The following is an 18,148-nucleotide window of genomic DNA, read 5'->3' as shown; positions in this document are numbered from 1 at the left end:
GCTATATCCCCATCACCCGTCGCCGGATTAAGGAATTATCTGGCTGATGCCCTTTTCTCGTACCGTTCCGTTCTGTGCCCGTGCCGTGCCGTTTTTCCCCGATATTTTGCTCACTTTTCACGCCGTTTCATCCGCGAGTCTTGCAAATATACGAATATGTGCGCACACATACTCGTCGCGGCACACAAACACACACGGACACGACACCACACAAACAGACACGCATACAAACAAACACACACTGGCAAGTGTGGCCAAATATATTAGTCGTGCATTGAACTTGCCAATTACGATGATTTCAGCATGTTAAATGCAGATTAATGAAACACTGGGCCAGCTAGTTAGTGTCTTTGGTGCATGGGCAGCCCTTTAGCCGCTGCCTTTGCGTTCGCGGATGCTTTTAGTCCTGCCAATTTCGATTTGCTCCACGAATCCACACACGGTCGTCGTTGGCGTGTATATCAGGATATCGATAGCCCCCGATAGGTCTTGAATTTCATCCAGTGTGACCGCACAATACCTACATATACTAGTGGTAGCCCCAAGCCCCACCTATCGATAGCAGCCTCTTATGCCGTGTTGCCACTGGTTACTGACCACAATTGAAACACATGAGCCCATAAACATGCCCTTTCCACTGCATTTATGCATGTATTTAATAGTATAAAAAAATAACGCAGCGTCAACAGCGAGTGGCACGATGCATTTCTACAAACGACGACCACGGCGACCGCCCTTCCTGCGGGTGGAATCCGATGGGATGGGGGTGACATCCTCGATGCGGCCGATCTTCATGGACGAACGGGCCAAAGCACGCAGAGCGGACTGGGCGCCGGGTCCGGGGGTCTTGGTCTTGTTGCCGCCGGTGGCACGCAGCTTAATGTTCAATGCGGTGATTCCCAGCGTCTTGCACTTCTCAGCCACGTCCTGGAGGGGATTCAAGGAATTGGTACAGGCTTTCTCCTCGGGATAAACCTAGCACATGCGACTGCTCACCTGGGCGGCCAACATAGCAGCGTATGGCGAAGCCTCATCACGATCGGCCTTCACCTTCATGCCGCCGGTGACACGGGCGATGGTCTCGCGGCCGGACAGATCCGTGACATGGACGAAGGTGTCGTTGAAGCTGGCGTAGATGTGAGCCACTCCAAACACGACCTCGCCATCGCGAACTTGGGGTCCCAGCTGGACCTGCACCTCCTCCTTCTGAACTTTAGCCTTCCTTGGAGCCATTCTGCACAGTCTGGTCGTCGATTAGCAACTAAAAGGGAAAAAAAACACAATCTTTAATTGCCGGTTCAACACACTAAGAAAAACAACAACAAAAAAGGGAAACAAATTAATTCGCCTGCTCTTTTGACAACGCCCGCCAAATTGTTAAATTTATGTTGAATTATTTAATAGAGGATCTTATTAAGTAGCAACTTTTCGTTTTTGCCGCCCAATTCGCCAGTCGCAGTTAAATCGCAAAAAAAAAAGGGGAGAAATAGCTGGAAACCAACCAATTGCGTGCACCGGATGCGAAAAAAAGAAAGCAAAAACAACACAGCTGTCAATGCGATAGTTATCGACGCATAGTTACTTCGGTGGCGCTATCGGGTTACCACCGCTTTCGGCACGGCAGGGTGGCAACTCAGCGATTTGTAATGGGCAATTTTTGTAAACATTTCGCAAAATATCTTTTAAAATAAAATATTGCAACACTCGCAGACCCCAAACCAAACCCAATGAACACACAAAAATGTTTTGTAGTCATTTACATCGTATTTTCCTGGTTTATTACAGTGCACCTATGCACACAAACAGAATAGCTTTCTTATCGCATACACAAATGCAGTATTGTATTTCGACCACAAACAGGGACTCCTGCTCTCCAGATTTCGCCATTTACAGACGACGACCACGGCGACCGCCCTTCCTGCGGGTGGAGTCCGATGGGATGGGGGTCACATCCTCGATGCGGCCAATCTTCATGGAGGAACGGGCCAAGGCACGCAGAGCGGACTGGGCGCCGGGTCCGGGGGTCTTGGTCTTGTTGCCGCCGGTGGCACGGAGCTTGATGTGCAGGGCAGTGATACCCAGCGTCTTGCACTTCTCAGCCACATCCTGGAGGGGATTGCAACCGTTAGACGGGCTTCAACTGGACCGGAGAATACACAACTCACCTGGGCGGCCAACATAGCGGCGTAGGGCGAAGCCTCATCACGATCGGCCTTCACCTTCATGCCTCCGGTGACACGGGCGATGGTCTCACGACCGGATAGATCCGTGACATGGACGAAGGTGTCGTTGAAGCTGGCGTAGATGTGAGCCACTCCGAACACGACCTCGCCGTCACGAACTTGGGGTCCCAGCTGGACCTGCACCTCCTCCTTCTGAACTTTAGCCTTCCTGGGTGCCATTCTGGGTTTGTTTGTCGATCAGCAACTGCGGGAATAGCAAGGGAATTTCCACATTTATACCACGTGTTTCACAAACCAAAACAAATGCGTGCGCACAAACAAAACAAAAAACGTAAAAAAAATTAACTGCCGGGCAGCTTTTTCGCCGTTTTCAGTCGGCGCTTTGAACACTCTTGAGGGAAACACATTTTTTTAAGTCTCAAAAGAGCTCAAAGTCGGGTTTTTTCGCAAAAATTAAGAGGGATAAATTTAAGACGAACCACTTGCGTGAACCGGATATCAAAAAAGAAGGTTGACGTAGCTGTCAAAATGACAGGGTTGCTGAGTTTCTCGATGGGTGGCGATAGTTTATCGATAGTGAGCTGGCCGGGGTTTCGAACCCTTGGCGGACTTCTAAATGGATTGTTTGTTGTGCGGTTTTTGATTGGTTTAGCCCTTTTATAAAACGTAAAACATCTTAAAACAGCTTTATGGTATAAAACTATAGCCACGTCAGAACGGAAAAAATCAGCAAAATCCATTTCTGCGCTTATTTTCTAAGGCGGTAGATGTCTGGGCTAATCATATAAGCATGGGTCGAGCCTTCGCTTAGTGGTATTAAAGTTATACCGTACAACGGTCACACTTTCATTCGGAGGATCGTGTCTATACTATGGAATGGTTCGTGTCCGAGATGAACAGCGATTTATTTTGCCGCGGCATACGGTCACACTGTTTCTTATATAGTGATGTTAAACTATCGATAGCGCCGCAGTCGATTGGCAGCGGCTGAGGAAGTGACAGCTCTAATCACAAGACAGCCTAAAAAATAAAATAAAGGAATATTTATTTACTTTATTGACCTGCTGGTGTCCAACTAAACTCAAAGGCCATGTCGTGGGTCTCTGACTACAAGTACACATGGACGGAGCGGCTAGCGATGCGGGGGCTACGCGCCTGTGGCTATATTCCGCACCACGTCGCCTTCGTGATGGATGGCAATCGGCGGTTCGCCCGCTCCCAGCAGATTGATAAGATTGAGGGTCATTCGCGGGGATTTGAGAAGCTTGCGGACTGCCTGCGCTGGTGTCTGGACGTGGGCGTCCGCGAGGTGACCACCTTTGCCTTCAGCATCGAGAACTTTAAGCGTTCCAACGAGGAGGTGGAGGGACTATTCAATTTGGCCAGGGAGAAGTTTGCCCGCCTACTGGAGGAGACTGCTCGACTGGACGAGCATGGCATCCGCATTCGGGTGATTGGAAACATTGAGCTACTGCCACTCGACTTGCAGAAACTGGTAGCTTCGGCTATGCTGAGCACAGAGCGCAATGACAAACTCTTCCTGAACGTGGCCTTTGCGTACACTTCGCGGGACGAGATTACGCAGGCGGTGGAAACGATACTGCGACACGGCAGCCAGGATTTGGCTGGCGAAGACATCAGTGAACGGCTGCTGGAGGAATGCCTCTACACGCGGCACTCACCGCCACCGGATCTGGTGTTCCGCACCTCCGGCGAGACCAGGCTAAGCGACTTCATGATGTGGCAGGTGTGTAGAATGATCTCTTCCAGAAACAGGTGGTTAGTCACCCTATTTGGCATGTTTCCCAATAATTTAGTTCTTTTGGTGGTTTAGTAGTTACATACCTGTGCCCAGTCTTCATTCATTTAATATTCAATTTAGCGCTTCGATTGCATCATTTTCATGAAATGCATTTCAGAATTGAACTTTACACAGTTTTGCAATACGGTATTTGATAATGCTGAAAAGTTTAAATATTAAACGACTCTCTACCATTTCAGTTAAGCACATCCGTGTTGTACTTCAGCAACGTCCTGTGGCCGCAGATCACTTTCTGGCACTTCCTAGCCAGCATTCTGGCCTACCAGCGTGACCGCTGGCAGCTAGAGGACTTTCGGCGAGCGGAGAGGATGCAGAGTTGCCAGCTGGCCAAGGCAACAGACTTCTACAGCGAGCGGGTTCAGAAATTCCTGGCCACCATCGACGAGGACCGGCGGAAGCTGCTTGTGCGACTGGCCGCCAACTAATGTCCTGAAGTCCCTTTAATTTCAGCATGACGTTGATGTTTGTGATATCAGTCGGGATTAAAATCGTGTAAATAGCATATATGTAACAAGATTAACCGCCTTTCAATATATGTCCCGTTGGAGATTTCATCACCTTAACGCACTTGTTTAAGACATTAAATTAATTTGTTGGCGAATTGTGCGCTTAGCTAGATTGTTTACATATTCGGTCTTAAATTAAGGTCTATAAAGTGTTTGCCTTCCATTTGATAAGTTAATTATAAAAAACAAACAGCAATTTGTTTAACTGTGGAGGGGAAAAAAAGAATAATTGATTAAAATAAAAACCACTCACAATAAATGATTTCATAATTATAGCCGTTTTTAAATTCTTAGCAATTTGTACCATACAAATATTTGTAACATTATTTTATTAAAAATTATAGAAATGCTATAAATGCTTAATTCATTTAATCTGATTTTTTCTTAAATATTCATTTTTTTAATTAGCTACACATTTTTTTTTTTAATATTAGGTTTTGTTTTTAGGTTTTAACGGTAAAATAGTTGCAGTAAAATATAAATAAAAGTAATCGATAGCTTCACGGCGACCTATCGATGTCAAAATACATTGAACGTTTCGCATTACCATCGACTTTTGTTCCAGCTCTATAGTTCACATGCAACTTACTGCTGAGCGCGTTTTTTTTTGTTGTAAAAATCTAAAATACAAGAATTAGATTTAGTTAACTCGCTCCTAGTGTTTAACCAAGTACACCTTTAGTTAGCTTTACGGTTACTTTCCCGTGGCGAAGGAATAATTGCAAAATAATTACCATTAGCTCTCGGCAAAAGTCGAGCGAAAAAGAGAAGTTTGCAAGAGGCGTGTGAGCGTGACGAAGAGAGCAAGAGAACGCAGAATATCGAATCGAACGGAACAGGGCGAGGAAAGGGAACGTGAACGAAACGGATCGAAAAAATCGAAGAGACTTGGACAACCGAAGAAAAACCCACATCTAGTACCCCTAAAACCCGGTTGCCTGGGGAGCAAATGTCAAATTGCTGCGCATAAATACATTAATTTGAAGCTCCCCGCACAAGTAAGGCTCATCCAAAATTTCACACACAGGCAGCAGTTGTCGCAACAGGAAAAAAGGTAAGTGCGTGTGTGTGTGAGGCGTGAAAATGCAGTGCACTTTTTTGAGTGTTTTTCTAAATGTGAAGCGTGCTCTCGCTTCCTCGCCTTGCGGTGCACTCTACTTGTCCCTCTCTTGCGCCTGCTTTCGCTCTCCCGCTATCACTCTTCCTCTGTCCCTTTCTCTTCGCGTCTCATGTGCATTTGGCGATGCTGTATTGATTTTTCGGTGGTGGCTAGTGGGTGGGTGATGGAACCGCCCCCGCTCTTCACCATTCGAAACTGAGTCCCACCCTTCGTCCCCCTTCGAAGCAAGCCTCTGTCCTAAAAGTCAAACGCGTTTCGTTTCTCTATTTATAGTTACACTCCCGAGCGGCAGAAATACTAGAGAGCGAGAGCGCTCTTAACAGTTATAAAAGTGCAAAGTCTTTGTGGTGGTGTGTGCGGGTTACCTCCATGCGATTCCGTTGATCTTTTGTTCATTTCTCGACAGGATTTAGCACACGATGTACGCCGGAGCATATGCACCCAACGCCGGCGGTGTTCAACAGCATACAGGCGGCGGTTACTATGGCAATGGTGCCGCCGCAGGCGCTGGCGGTGGCGGTAATGGTGCCCCACGCCACGACCGTCCCTACTATCCGCGCAGCAATTTCGCCGGCGCTGCCGGTGGTGCTGCCATCAACGGAGCAGCCACTGCCGCTGGAAGCATGCACTTTGGCCAGCCTTATGGCGTGATGACCTATGGCATCCAGAATGGTCTGGGAATGGGAGCCGCCGGATCTGGTGCCGGTAATCCGTATCGCCAGCAAAACGGTGTTGCCTTCGCCGGTAATGGTCTTGGAGGAGGCGCCGGCGGTGGTGGCGGTGCCGGATCCGGTGGAGCTGGCGGCTATGGAGGACCCCGTGGCAAAAATCCAAACTACGCACAGCGCTATCAGAAGCCGCACAACGGCGGCGGAGGTGGCGGTGGCTACCAAAACAATAACTACAATGCTGCTGCCTTGGGCATGCTTTCCAAAGAGGAGCGTGCCGAGATCCAACGCGAAAAGGCCAAGAATCCCGGCCGCAATCTAGTGAAACCCAAGTGGGAGAATCTTGAGCCGTTCCACAAGGATTTCTACAACATTCATCCCAATACACTAGCCAAATCAGAGCAGCAGGTGGCCGATATACGCCGCGAACTGGAAATCACAGTGTCTGGCAACGAACTACCGCACCCGGTGGTCAGTTTCGAGGAGAGCTCGCTGCCCGCTCACGTTATTGAAGAGATGAAGCGCCAGGGATTCACCAAGCCCACTGCTATCCAGTCGCAGGGCTGGCCCATTGCCTTAAGTGGTCGCGATTTGGTGGGCATTGCCCAGACCGGTTCCGGCAAGACGCTGGCATACATGCTGCCGGCCATCGTGCACATTGGCAATCAGCCGCCCATAATACGCGGTGAAGGACCCATTGCTCTGGTGCTGGCCCCCACCCGAGAGCTGGCCCAGCAGATCCAATCGGTCGTGCGAGACTATGGACATCTGTGCAAGCCCGAGATTCGTCACACTTGCATCTTTGGCGGCTCATCGAAAGTGCCGCAGGCACGCGATCTTGACCGCGGCGTCGAGGTCATAATCGCCACACCAGGACGACTAATTGATTTCCTTGAGAATCGCAACACTAACTTGCAGAGATGCACTTATCTGGTGCTGGACGAAGCCGATCGCATGCTGGACATGGGCTTCGAGCCGCAGATTCGTAAGATCATTGAGCAGATTCGTCCCGACCGCCAGGTCGTCATGTGGTCCGCCACCTGGCCCAAGGAGGTACAGGCTCTAGCCGGCGACTTTTTGAACGATTATATCCAAATTAACATTGGCTCCATGAACCTATCGGCCAACCACAACATTCGCCAGATTGTCGAGATCTGCACCGAAATGGAGAAGCCGCAGCGCTTGGTGCGCTTGCTCAATGAGATCGCTCCCACCAAGAATTCGGCCAACAATGGCAACAAGATCATCATCTTTGTGGAGACCAAGATCAAGGTGAGTTCTAATTTCCAATTGACTTAACGAATTCTAATCATCATTCGTTCTTTCGGTTTACCTTGAAGCAATGTCATCAGACACTAGCGGACTTCATAAGAATTCTATACTGTTTATTTGCAAATATCATTTTTTCTCCTTTCGATTTACATCGAAGTCATGTCATTAGATAGTGACGCATTCTTTGTTTATTACAATTGCATTTTCCTTGCATTTCTCTCTGAAATGACCCGTCTAGATATCTAGCAAGAACATAATGTTTATGTGAAATTGGAAACATGACCTCACTAATTTTCTACCTTTTTCTTACCCCTATCCAGGTGGAGGACATCTTGCAGATCATCCGTACCGAAGGGTACACCGCCACTTCAATTCACGGCGACAAGACTCAAAATGAGCGGGATTCAGTGCTTAAGGATTTCCGTAATGGCAAATCTAACATTCTGATTGCCACCGATGTGGCCTCGCGCGGTCTGGATGTGGAGGATCTGCAGTACGTAATTAACTATGATTACCCCAACTCCTCGGAGAACTATGTGCACCGCATCGGGCGCACTGGTCGTTGCCAGCAGCTGGGAACTGCCTACACCTTTTTCACGCCCGACAATGCCAAGCAGGCGCGTGAACTGATCTCTGTGCTTGAGGAGGCTGGCCAGACGCCGTCGCAGGCTCTTTTGGACTTGGCTCGTTCCATGCCAAGCTCGGGCGGCTATCGCGGCAACAAGCGCTGGAACAACAACGGTGGCGGGGATCGCAACACTGGCGGCCACAACGGCGTCTATCAGCAGCGCAATAACAATCCGCTGAATTACCAGGCCGGTAACAACTATAACAACAATCGCAGCGGCCCCCCAACTGGCGGTAGCTACCAGCAGTATGCCGCTGGCGGCAATAACTATCAGCAGAATGGTGGCGGCGGTAATTGGAATCGCATGAATCAAATGGGACAGGATGGAGGAGCTGGACAGCAGCAGCGAAATGGCAACACCTATCGCCCGAGGGCTCCGTTCAACAATGGCGGGCCGCGTGCCATTATGGGCCATCAGGGTGGCGGCGGCGGAGCAGGCGGTGTGGGCGGAGCAGCCGGCGTAGGCGGTGGCCCACAGCCGCACATGGCACCCCAACAGGGCGGTCAGTATATGCCACAGGCATATCGCGGACGTGGCCAGTTTGCGCCGCAGGGAGCCGGTGCCGGTGGCATGCCACCACGATTCCAGCAGTATCCCAAGCGCGAGTACCAGCAGCAAGGAGTGGCCCACTACGGTCAGCAGGCGGCCGTACAGCATCAGCAGCAACAACAGCAGCAGGCAGGCCAACAGACCAAACCGCCCAAGGATGAGGGCAACAAGTATGCAGCACCGGCTGCGGTGACCACCTCGCTGGTCCATTATACACCAGCCAATTCGCCACCTATTGCGGCCGTAGCTGCTGCCGCTGCAGCAGCCGCCGGACGAGCCGCAACTGTGGCTCCGGCACCAGGGGCCGCCTACATGTACGATGCTGCCGGAGTTCTGACCACCGCCGCTGCGCCGGGCACCAATCCGTATGCCAACCAGTTCAGCATGCCGGCCACCTACTATGCTGCCCAACATCACCAGTTCGCCACAGCCGTGGCAGGACCCGGACCAGGTCCCGGCCAGGCCATTGAGCAGGCGGGACACCAATAAGTTGTCGCGCTCATGGGACGAAATGGGAGTGGATCGTGGATCGTGGAGAGCTACAACAGCAACAACAACAGCTTTAGTAACATCAATAACAATGCAAGCAACAAGAAATTTAACCTACTTTAACAACACCAACGACATGGACAAAGAAATCATCAATTAACCACACTCATGAAATCCAAATGCATTATGATGATAAATGAAAGAATGAAAGGATATAATTTTGCCAACATACATATAAGAGCATATTAACAGGTGCTCTTGAAATTCTGAGCGAAACTCGTTGCTTTTTTTTTTCTATATTTCTTCCCACCTTGCTACTAATATTGTGTTCTCTGTCGCTCATTTAAGCATTCACAGCTTGGGTTTGCGATACAATTTGACATCTAAACCCCCTTTAACCCTCCCACAATCTTTCATTCGTACTGTTCTCTGGACAAGCAGCACCAACCATCATTAATCAGGGGTAAGTTTGTGCTATTTAACATGTGACGTAACTAGTTTTTAATGGATCTTTCTGCCCCGCACAGCCAACGCAAGGATAATCGCCCACGAAACCCTCTTATGTTTTTCAAACGCAAGGTAAAACGAAACAAAAATCAAGAACACCTCGAAAGGGAACGATTATTGTAGTTTTTAGGCTTTTCCACACACACACAGACACACACACCGACAGTTGCATGTTCTTCGAATGTTTAAACGGAATTAAGTAGGTTATAATTATTATTCTTTTTCGCCAGGCAAAATCAAGTATACTCAGCGTTTTATAGCCATTCAGTTGGTGGATCAACGTTCATACATTTATGTTATCCTAAAATAAATAAGGATCTAGATACAGACACTGTTAATTAAGTGATATTTGTAAATTCGTGTATATCAATCTTTACACAATGCTAAGAACACAAGCACGCAACCAAAAAAAAATATTGAATTCGAAAATTGTCAAAAACAAAGTAAGGGATTGAAAAAATAGCCCTTTTTACTAACTTGGTTGGTATGAAATGAACGGTTTGCTTATAATAACACATATTTAAATACATGTTTAATTATTTTCTAGACATTTATATTATCCGTGCGAAATTGCAACAAACAATTACAACAAAGGGAAAACTGACTAAATTCTATACAAATTCCATTTAAGAAATCGCAGCTAACGGTTGAGATATATAATGAACACCTATGTTTTGGCCAAATCCAAAATAGGAGAAAAGGGAAATGGGCAGCGCTGCTTTGGTAGGAAGTATGTTAAAGAAAAACTAACAAGTTACAATCGATAATAATACAACAATTATAAAGCAATGGGAGAACACGTACACAGCCACATAGAACCCACACAAGCATACGCACACACACCCACACCGACACAGAAGCACTCAACACACACACAACTCATACACACACATCACGAACACCACTAGGACAAGCAAATTTACAGTTATCATTTAATTTCCCATTTTGATACATATATGTGTGTATTCTATATATGCCAATTATATATTTACATGCATATGTAGATTCGAGCTTGATTTTCAATGGAGATTAAAACAAAAACTCATTTTGTTGAAGATTTATAGAATTCGATAATAATCCCCTAACACAACATTCGCATAAATTAACGAGGTTTTTTCAAAAGTTCTATGCAAATACTTGAAAAAAAAAAGCAAAATTCAATTACAATTTTCAATTATTCCAAAGAACAAAGAACAGAAGCAGTTGAAAATAAGAAGAAAGAAAGCGAAGAAAAAAGAAAAGACGCCAAATTCATCCATAAAAACAAGTAAAGCGAATACGAAACAAGAAGAAAAGAAGGAGGAACACAAGACAAGGTTAGAAGATCGAATAATGCCAAGCAATGCCACACGAAAATAATGATAATAATAATACAGCAAACATAATGCATACTTCTGACTATTCCAAAAAACTATTTTTTCGTTTCCCCATATCTTTATTTTTTGATTTGAAAATCGTTTTTACTTGTATTATTAATTTCCCTTTAATTTTCCTCCTCTTCCGAATACTTTTGGCCAGAGTTCAGGACGAGTAAATAAGTAGTAGTAACATTAATTGGCAGCTCCAGTCATATAGTTAGCAGTAATATATCCAAATATCGTCTGTTCAAGCAGTTGTCCATGTTGTTGCAAGCAGTGCGTTATCCTCGCCACGGGAAAGCAGTACAAAAAGCCGAAGAATTTTGGAGAACGTAACGGACACAAGGGAATATTCTACATTGGAATTGTGTGAGAACAAGAACACAAGGGAAATAGTTGAAAAATCATGTAGATTATATTATAAATATATTTGTTAGCCTAACCGATCGGGGGGATGTGAAAGGAACATTTCTATTCATTTTTTATTAGTTCTCTACTTATACGGTTTCTTTTTAGCAAATATAAAACGGGGAAAACATGAGGGAATATTTATATAGGGTATATCGTCAACACAAGGATCTCTTTTTAAAGCAAACGGACGGAAGACTCGAATTCTTCTATATAGACCTATAATTCATAGAGAATTTCACATTTATTTCATTTCATTTTTGGTTTCTTTGGGGTTGGTAGATTTCCATACATTTTGAAAATCATTGGAGACGGGATTTGAAACCTACAACTAAATGGTTTTTTTTTATATATACTCTAGGCGTATACGCAAATTTACCAAGTGAATTAACGTTTTTATTTTCATAATTTCATACTTCTTTATTATAATTTCGATGCAACCGAATTGTGATGATGTGATAGACTTATATAAACAAACGAAAATACAAAAATACTAATTAATAACCAATTTAAATGAAGTAATCGCAGTGCCCCCAAAACGGCCAGGCCAAAAACACTGAAACTGAAACAGAGGCAGCTGAAACTGAAGCTGAATCTGAATCGAAATCAGTATCTGAATCAGAAGAGGAATATGAATATATGTTATGTATTTGTATTATTGTCGTTGTCGTTGTCGCTCATAGACAATGTCTGATGGCTACAATATAATGTATTATGGATGACTTGAGGCATACATTCTTTTTTTGAAGAAATAAAACTATAGAGCGCGATATTTGTATTGTATTTATCTATAAGTTGTTGTGTACACACTGCGAAAAACCAACAAACTAAAAAAAAATGCAAAAAAAAAACAATGAAACACACAAAATCAAAACAAAACAAAAAACGAGAAAAAAAAGAGCAAAAGAAGTTGAAACTGATAAAATTTAAGAGTAACTGAAACCGAAAGCCCCTTAAACAGAAGAAGGGGAAAGCGGAGAATTCGTTGTTCCCTTCGCACTTTTGAGGCAAGTCCTTCGTTTAAGTCCAAATCGATCGCTCTATCTCTGTCTCCATCCCTATCTCTCTCAGCCCCCCGCCCCGCCCCCCTTATACGATATATTTCTCGCTCGCAGTCTCTTCTTAAAACGATAGATTTAAAACGATAGAAATTCGCATATACATATATTTTTGAAAGTATAGAATTGCAACTTTTGAAAAAATGCAACCAAAAATAAAGACGAAAGACTAAAGCCAAAAACAAAATGAATTCAATTGTTTGAAGCAAGAACAAGCGAATAACGGAGAAAGTGCAACGAAGTGCCGTTATTTCGATAGTTTGTATAGTTGTTTTTTTTTTCTTTTAATACTTATTTTCTGTTTCGTTTACTTAGAGAACTAAAAATCGTTTACACACATACACACACACACAAATACGCGTTTTTGATTTAGTTTTCGTTTTTGCGTTTGTTTTTACTTTTTTATTTGTTTTGTTTTAAGCTTTTTCGTTGGTAAACCAAAAAAGGTATATATGTGTATGTATGTGCATACATATATCAATGTCGATAAAGTCGATAAAGTGAATGCATTTACCGTTACTGTGCGATGCGCACAAGTGCCAAAAATGCAGCAAAACACCCGCACACACCCACGCACTCGGACACATACACACACACACACACTAACACGACATCAATTAAACAAAGACACATACAAGCCAACACCCACCCACACAGACAAGTTTCTTATAGATGATACAAACACAAAAGAACACATTACATGTGCACAGTGGGCACATCCTGTGCTGCCCACTGGGCTCGCAAGACCTACAAAACAAGCATACTTTTAAGCGCCAAAGTTAGGAGCGTCTTTTGAGGGTTCTAAAAACAAAATAAGGATACCATTAAACACCAGACTTGTTGAGCAAATAACATTTAGCTGGAGCATGTAAGCTAAAGTTGCCATCGTCAGACGGAACTAACTTTAAAATAATAAAAATAATACAAGTTGAAACCAAAACCCATTGTGATAACAGCTGCGTAAACGAAACACGTTAGAACCTTACTTGTACGTATTTCGATTGCAATTCGATAAAACGGGGATCCCCCACTAAGTCCTAAATAATACAAATTCAATCAAAAGCAAGCAAGCCAACAATTTATCCAAACTAGTTTTTAAACGAATACAAAACTCACCCAGCCGCACATACACGTATTTTTACTGATTTGATAAGGAGGTGAACTATTCTTGATTTTCATTTGTTGTGTTGACCAATGCAAATTTTAGCGACAAATTAAGAAAATACACATACCAGAATAACACAAATGCAAATTCTTAGCCATTTCGAAGGAGCGTGCATTTAGAACATTACATCAACTAATATTTACACTTGCATGTATTCAAAGCGAACCATTTGAGTAAATTCTAAATATTACTATAGATCACTAACACAAAATGATGCATACAATGTTGATGCAAATCAGTAAACGAGAAGCCAAGCAAACGCGTTTGAATGAATGTTTGCTGCTTAAGCTAAGTTAGCACACACAATATTATATTAATTATAACAAAACGATATATAGGTATGTAATATAATGCATACATTTATAATGCACCGCCTCCCCATTTTCCCGTCGCAAAGCGCAAGAAAATTGCGACGGAGAAGGGGCGAAAACTAAATTGTAATCAATTTACCTATCTTATACTAGAATATACGAACCCATAAACATAACCCCGTCCTCACTTAGAAATTGGACAGCAAACCCCTTCCCCTTGGTCCCAAATCCTAAAATGTTAAACACGAAAACGTAAAAAAAAAAAAAAAAAACGCATAAATATGAAATATGTAACGGAAATCTTTACAAAAAGCGAAATAGGTATCTTCTATATAATAAATAAACGCCAACAAAAATCACTTTTAAATTGATTTTGATTTTTTTTTTTGAGGTTTGGGGTTGGAGATCCTATGGAATTAAAAACGAAATGGTATGTATTACAAAAAAATTAAATTAATATGTTCAGAGCTTGAACTCAAAAACGAAAAAGTTTGTACATTTTGCGAAGAGTGGCAGAGATAAAGAAAAGTTCGTTCGTAAGCAATAAAAACAAGCTCGGTTCCAATCACATTTCCCATAATACTTCTTTATTGAAACGCCCACACATTCCGACCGCCAGTTGCCCAGATCGGAAGTGCGACTGTATGTGTATAGCTGCAGCCTCCCGATCCAATAGGTATACATAGATCCGCCGGGGAGGCGATAAGAAAGCCCACAACATCAATAGCTAGCGAAGAGTCAAATTCGGACCTCCGTAACAGATAAGAGAACACTATGTGTAAGCACATGGGTTTAGATCGTAATCTGTATTGTTAGTAATTAACATTTAGATATCCAAAGAGTAGACATATACAGACAAGACTCAAAGATCCGCAGACAGTTAGACATTGGGTTAGCGGACTATCATAACTGGCAACTGGCCTTCCTATTCATACAGTATTGTATATTATATATATAGTATATAAAATTAACTAATTCATTTATAAAAAGCAATCATCAAAACCCAAGTCGCACCGCTCCCTAGGAGTTTGTTTGGTTGTAGTTTGTTGGTGTTATCGTGTTATCCATTATCCTTTGTGTTGTCTTTGATTTGCATTTTCTGGTGTTTCCTGTGATGGTGGTTGTTGTTGTTGTTGCTGCTACTGCTACTGCTGCTTGAGAGGATTAGAGTGTGGTGGGGGAATGAGATGTCTAGGTGAACAGAGGCGCCTAGGTGAAGCTGCAGCAGGAGTTAGTCTTTTTCGCCGTCTTGTAGAACGCCTTGCTCTGCAGCGACAATTTCTCCGACTTGCTGACCATGTCGTCCAGCTTCTCGCCCCGCTCCAGCACCGCCTCGATTGTGTTCTTCAGAATTATTTTCGTCTCGTCCAGATCGTTTTGCATTTTCGTCAGCGGATCCGCTTCGACGGGATTTTGATAGCGTGCTAGAAAAGCTGGCAGCAAGTCAAATGAGATGGTGGCCTCCGTGCCATTGGGCCACTGATCGGCGGACACCTTGGCCGTAAAGTCATCCAGAATTTTTGTGATGAGCGTGTGCGCCACGCGATGCGGATACTCATGATCGGCGATCAGGACACCGGCCAAATTGTCAGCCCGCACATAGACATGACACATGTAGGCATCCTGTTTCACCGATTGCCGCAGAGCCGGCTGTGTCCGCTCCACAATTGTCTTCGAGGCGAAACTGCAAGAGAAAAAGTTGTAGAGGGTGTTCGTCATTGTAGACTCTGAGCCTGCGCCGTTCTGTGGCATCCACATGCATACTCACGTCATGAACTCGTTGACGGTGCCACGTTGGAAAAAGGAGAAGGACTGCAGGTCCGAGGCGGTCTTTAGGAGGCGCGCCTCGCTGGCGCCCTTGTGGAAGATGCTCAACGCGAACAGCTTGACCATTTTGAGTGGCTGTGGGCTGCCAAAAGTGGGTAAATTTGGGTCTGCGGGTCGCGGGTTGCTCGACTGTTGCTCCTCCGGTCTAATGCTCCTGGGGCACTGCGCTGGACGGTTGTCCTGGACCTAATCTGGCTTTGCACCGGCGGTTGGGTTTCAGTTTCAGGGCACTGGCCGTAGAAAAAGTACAAGTGAGTTTGTTTAACGCAGTAAATCTGTGCCGTTTCTTGTGTGTGTGTGTGCGTGTGCACATATGCGTAGTGTGTGTCAGCTTATTGGGGATGGTATGGCTTCCGATTACTATCGATTGCAAGGGTTACATTAAATAAGCATAATTTCCTGTAAATGTTTGGGTTTTTATTTTTATTTTTATCAATTCAATTTAACATTGTTAGCCCCTTGTTCGAAACTAAAACTACCGCTATCCGCTATCAGTGTGCCATCACTGAAAACTTCGATAACCACTAATCGGCGGTAACGGCAATATAACGGTTTTCTTATGCGCCGCAAGCTGCCTGTTGTAGAGTTCTTTAATAATTTTCATGGCAAGGCGTGTAAATTTCCAGCGCTTGGCTGAAATGCGGCCCACAATGACCCGTTTCTCCACCGTTGCGCTGATTGTGTCCAAATCCTCGCCGAACATATTCTACGACAAGATGAGTGGCACCGAACGGGGAGTCCTCACCTTGACAATCCGAGATTCCCCCAATCACCTGACCAATTGCAAGTGTTGGGGTCAGCGGGCCTGTGTGGATGAGTACATGGCCATGCTGCAGATCGGCCAGGTGGTAGACATTGTGGGCGCCAAAGTGATGTCCATACCGGTGGCGCCTGCGGGAGATCAGCGTTACCAGCCCCAAGCGACGGTCTCCTGCGCCCTGGTGGTAAACGAAGGATCTGGGTATGTTGTACGCCACGACAACGACGACTCTGGCCACATAACAATCCTCCAACAGTTGCTCCAGCGACCCATTAGGCCACTTGGAGCGGTACTTAAGTTGGCGGATGTCCGTTCCGGCCTCGGATCCCCCGATAAAATAATCACCACCAATGTGAATCTACTAGTGGTCGTGGCTGCAGTGCGTCCAGTGCGTCAGATTAAGCGAAAGCTGCAGGCACCACACAGTGAGGTCCAAGAGCTGCTGCACTGTTTGGAGGTAATAGTGATCGATGCCAGCTATCCTGAGGGCATGTTGCTCTCCGTTTGGCAATCCGACTGGATACGACGTGCCCAGCAATGGCAGCCACTTCGCACTGTCCTTCATTTGATCGATGTGCGTGTTTCCTACTCGAATTTTCATCGTTGTGTCGTGCTCTCCCATACAAATTGCACGCTCATTTGCGAAAATCCTCAGGCGGCTGGAGAGGATTGCCGCCTTTTGCTAGCTTTCGCCGACACTGTGCCTTTAACAAGTTTTAGTGGCTGCCCCCAGTCAGAGCTGGACAACTTGCCTGCAGGTGATTGAAGACTAAAGATCCGGGCCTAGTATTTAATATAATTTCTTCTGTGTTATTTTTAGTTGCCAGCATTCAGGCGCAGATGACGGTTAGACAGATATATTCCCGCGCCGAGGGCGAACTGCAGGATCCGTCCATACAGCAGTTTACAGCAGTGCTGTATGGAATGGTCACCAAGTTCGACTTGGATGGATTGACTTCCCACATCAACAGGAAATGGTAAGTGTTATTACCCATACCGCATGCCGAACATGACCAAATCGACTCCACTAGTGTACTTTGTAGGATCCGAAACGCTTCTCACTATCTGTTAAATACTTTTCCACGAATCTAATACACACTTTTACTTTGCAGCACTGCCTGTCAACGGCTTATACCACGAAATCTGGAAGATTGCGCCTCGGACGCCTGTCAGTTGGACTTTTCACACGCCAATGATGAGCCAAGATATATCAGCTACTTCAATATCAACATTCATTTGTCCGACCAGACGGGCACTCTCGTCGAAGCCCGGTTAGCTGGACATCCGGCAGAACGGATCCTAGGTCTTCGGGCGGAAGACTTCGATCGACTGGCGGAGCACGAGAAAAGCGCGCTAAAGTGGCGCTTTTTGCTGAACTACTTCGAGGTAAGATTGATGATCAAAAAGCCTGTGGGTGTGCGCAATAATCTCATCGTTGTGGTTGTCGACATGCAAGCCATTACCCTGGAAAAGCTTGTCGCAAAGGTGGCCGTGTTCTAAATGTAATTTAAATCCC

The 18,148-nt window shown here is 45.1% G+C and overlaps 6 protein-coding genes across 7 annotated transcripts; 3 read left to right on the top strand and 3 right to left on the bottom strand.

Annotated features, from left to right (window-relative positions):
• Nucleotides 1-626: 626 nt before the first annotated feature.
• LOC6551611 (40S ribosomal protein S14a) lies at nucleotides 627-1,580 on the bottom strand. Of its 2 annotated transcripts, none has more exons than XM_001978555.3 (3): nucleotides 1,503-1,580; nucleotides 997-1,261; nucleotides 627-927 (listed from the first exon to the last, which is right to left on the bottom strand). In XM_001978555.3, the coding sequence occupies exons 2-3, from the start codon at nucleotides 1,231-1,233 to the stop codon at nucleotides 709-711; spliced, it is 456 nt and encodes a 151-aa protein (XP_001978591.1). In that variant the 5' UTR covers nucleotides 1,234-1,261; nucleotides 1,503-1,580; the 3' UTR covers nucleotides 627-708. The 2 variants fall into 2 exon arrangements, with proteins under 2 accessions (XP_001978591.1, XP_026837375.1); XM_026981574.1 differs by having other exon boundaries at nucleotides 1,426-1,509.
• Nucleotides 1,581-1,744: 164 nt separating this feature from the next.
• LOC6551610 (40S ribosomal protein S14a) lies at nucleotides 1,745-2,741 on the bottom strand. Its single transcript, XM_001978554.3, has 3 exons — nucleotides 2,663-2,741; nucleotides 2,166-2,427; nucleotides 1,745-2,106 (listed from the first exon to the last, which is right to left on the bottom strand). The coding sequence occupies exons 2-3, from the start codon at nucleotides 2,400-2,402 to the stop codon at nucleotides 1,888-1,890; spliced, it is 456 nt and encodes a 151-aa protein (XP_001978590.1). The 5' UTR covers nucleotides 2,403-2,427; nucleotides 2,663-2,741; the 3' UTR covers nucleotides 1,745-1,887.
• Nucleotides 2,742-3,132: 391 nt separating this feature from the next.
• On the top strand, nucleotides 3,133-4,568 carry LOC6551609 (dehydrodolichyl diphosphate synthase complex subunit DHDDS). The gene is made up of 2 exons (XM_001978553.3): nucleotides 3,133-3,930; nucleotides 4,185-4,568. Exons 1-2 carry the CDS (start codon nucleotides 3,274-3,276, stop codon nucleotides 4,428-4,430), a joined length of 903 nt encoding a protein of 300 aa, XP_001978589.1. The 5' UTR covers nucleotides 3,133-3,273; the 3' UTR covers nucleotides 4,431-4,568.
• A 450-nt stretch (nucleotides 4,569-5,018) lies between these two features.
• Nucleotides 5,019-13,251, top strand: LOC6551640 (ATP-dependent RNA helicase dbp2). Its single transcript, XM_001978552.3, has 4 exons — nucleotides 5,019-5,565; nucleotides 6,038-7,571; nucleotides 7,892-9,701; nucleotides 9,766-13,251. The coding sequence occupies exons 2-3, from the start codon at nucleotides 6,051-6,053 to the stop codon at nucleotides 9,236-9,238; spliced, it is 2,868 nt and encodes a 955-aa protein (XP_001978588.1). The 5' UTR covers nucleotides 5,019-5,565; nucleotides 6,038-6,050; the 3' UTR covers nucleotides 9,239-9,701; nucleotides 9,766-13,251.
• A 1,353-nt stretch (nucleotides 13,252-14,604) lies between these two features.
• LOC6551639 (synaptobrevin homolog YKT6) lies at nucleotides 14,605-16,227 on the bottom strand. The gene is made up of 2 exons (XM_001978551.3): nucleotides 15,814-16,227; nucleotides 14,605-15,729 (listed from the first exon to the last, which is right to left on the bottom strand). The coding sequence occupies exons 1-2, from the start codon at nucleotides 15,936-15,938 to the stop codon at nucleotides 15,255-15,257; spliced, it is 600 nt and encodes a 199-aa protein (XP_001978587.1). The 5' UTR covers nucleotides 15,939-16,227; the 3' UTR covers nucleotides 14,605-15,254.
• Nucleotides 16,228-16,474: 247 nt separating this feature from the next.
• Nucleotides 16,475-18,132, top strand: LOC6551638 (protein hold'em). The gene is made up of 3 exons (XM_001978550.2): nucleotides 16,475-17,390; nucleotides 17,453-17,609; nucleotides 17,745-18,132. Exons 1-3 carry the CDS (start codon nucleotides 16,475-16,477, stop codon nucleotides 18,130-18,132), a joined length of 1,461 nt encoding a protein of 486 aa, XP_001978586.2.
• Nucleotides 18,133-18,148: the final 16 nt, after the last annotated feature.

This window comes from Drosophila erecta, unplaced genomic scaffold (assembly GCF_003286155.1).
Source record: "Drosophila erecta strain 14021-0224.00,06,07 unplaced genomic scaffold, DereRS2 tig00000126-arrow-pilon, whole genome shotgun sequence".
NCBI lineage: Eukaryota > Metazoa > Arthropoda > Insecta > Diptera > Drosophilidae > Drosophila > Drosophila erecta.
The sequence above is the reverse complement of the archived record's forward strand: the minus strand, read 5'-3'. Positions and strand labels throughout refer to the sequence as shown.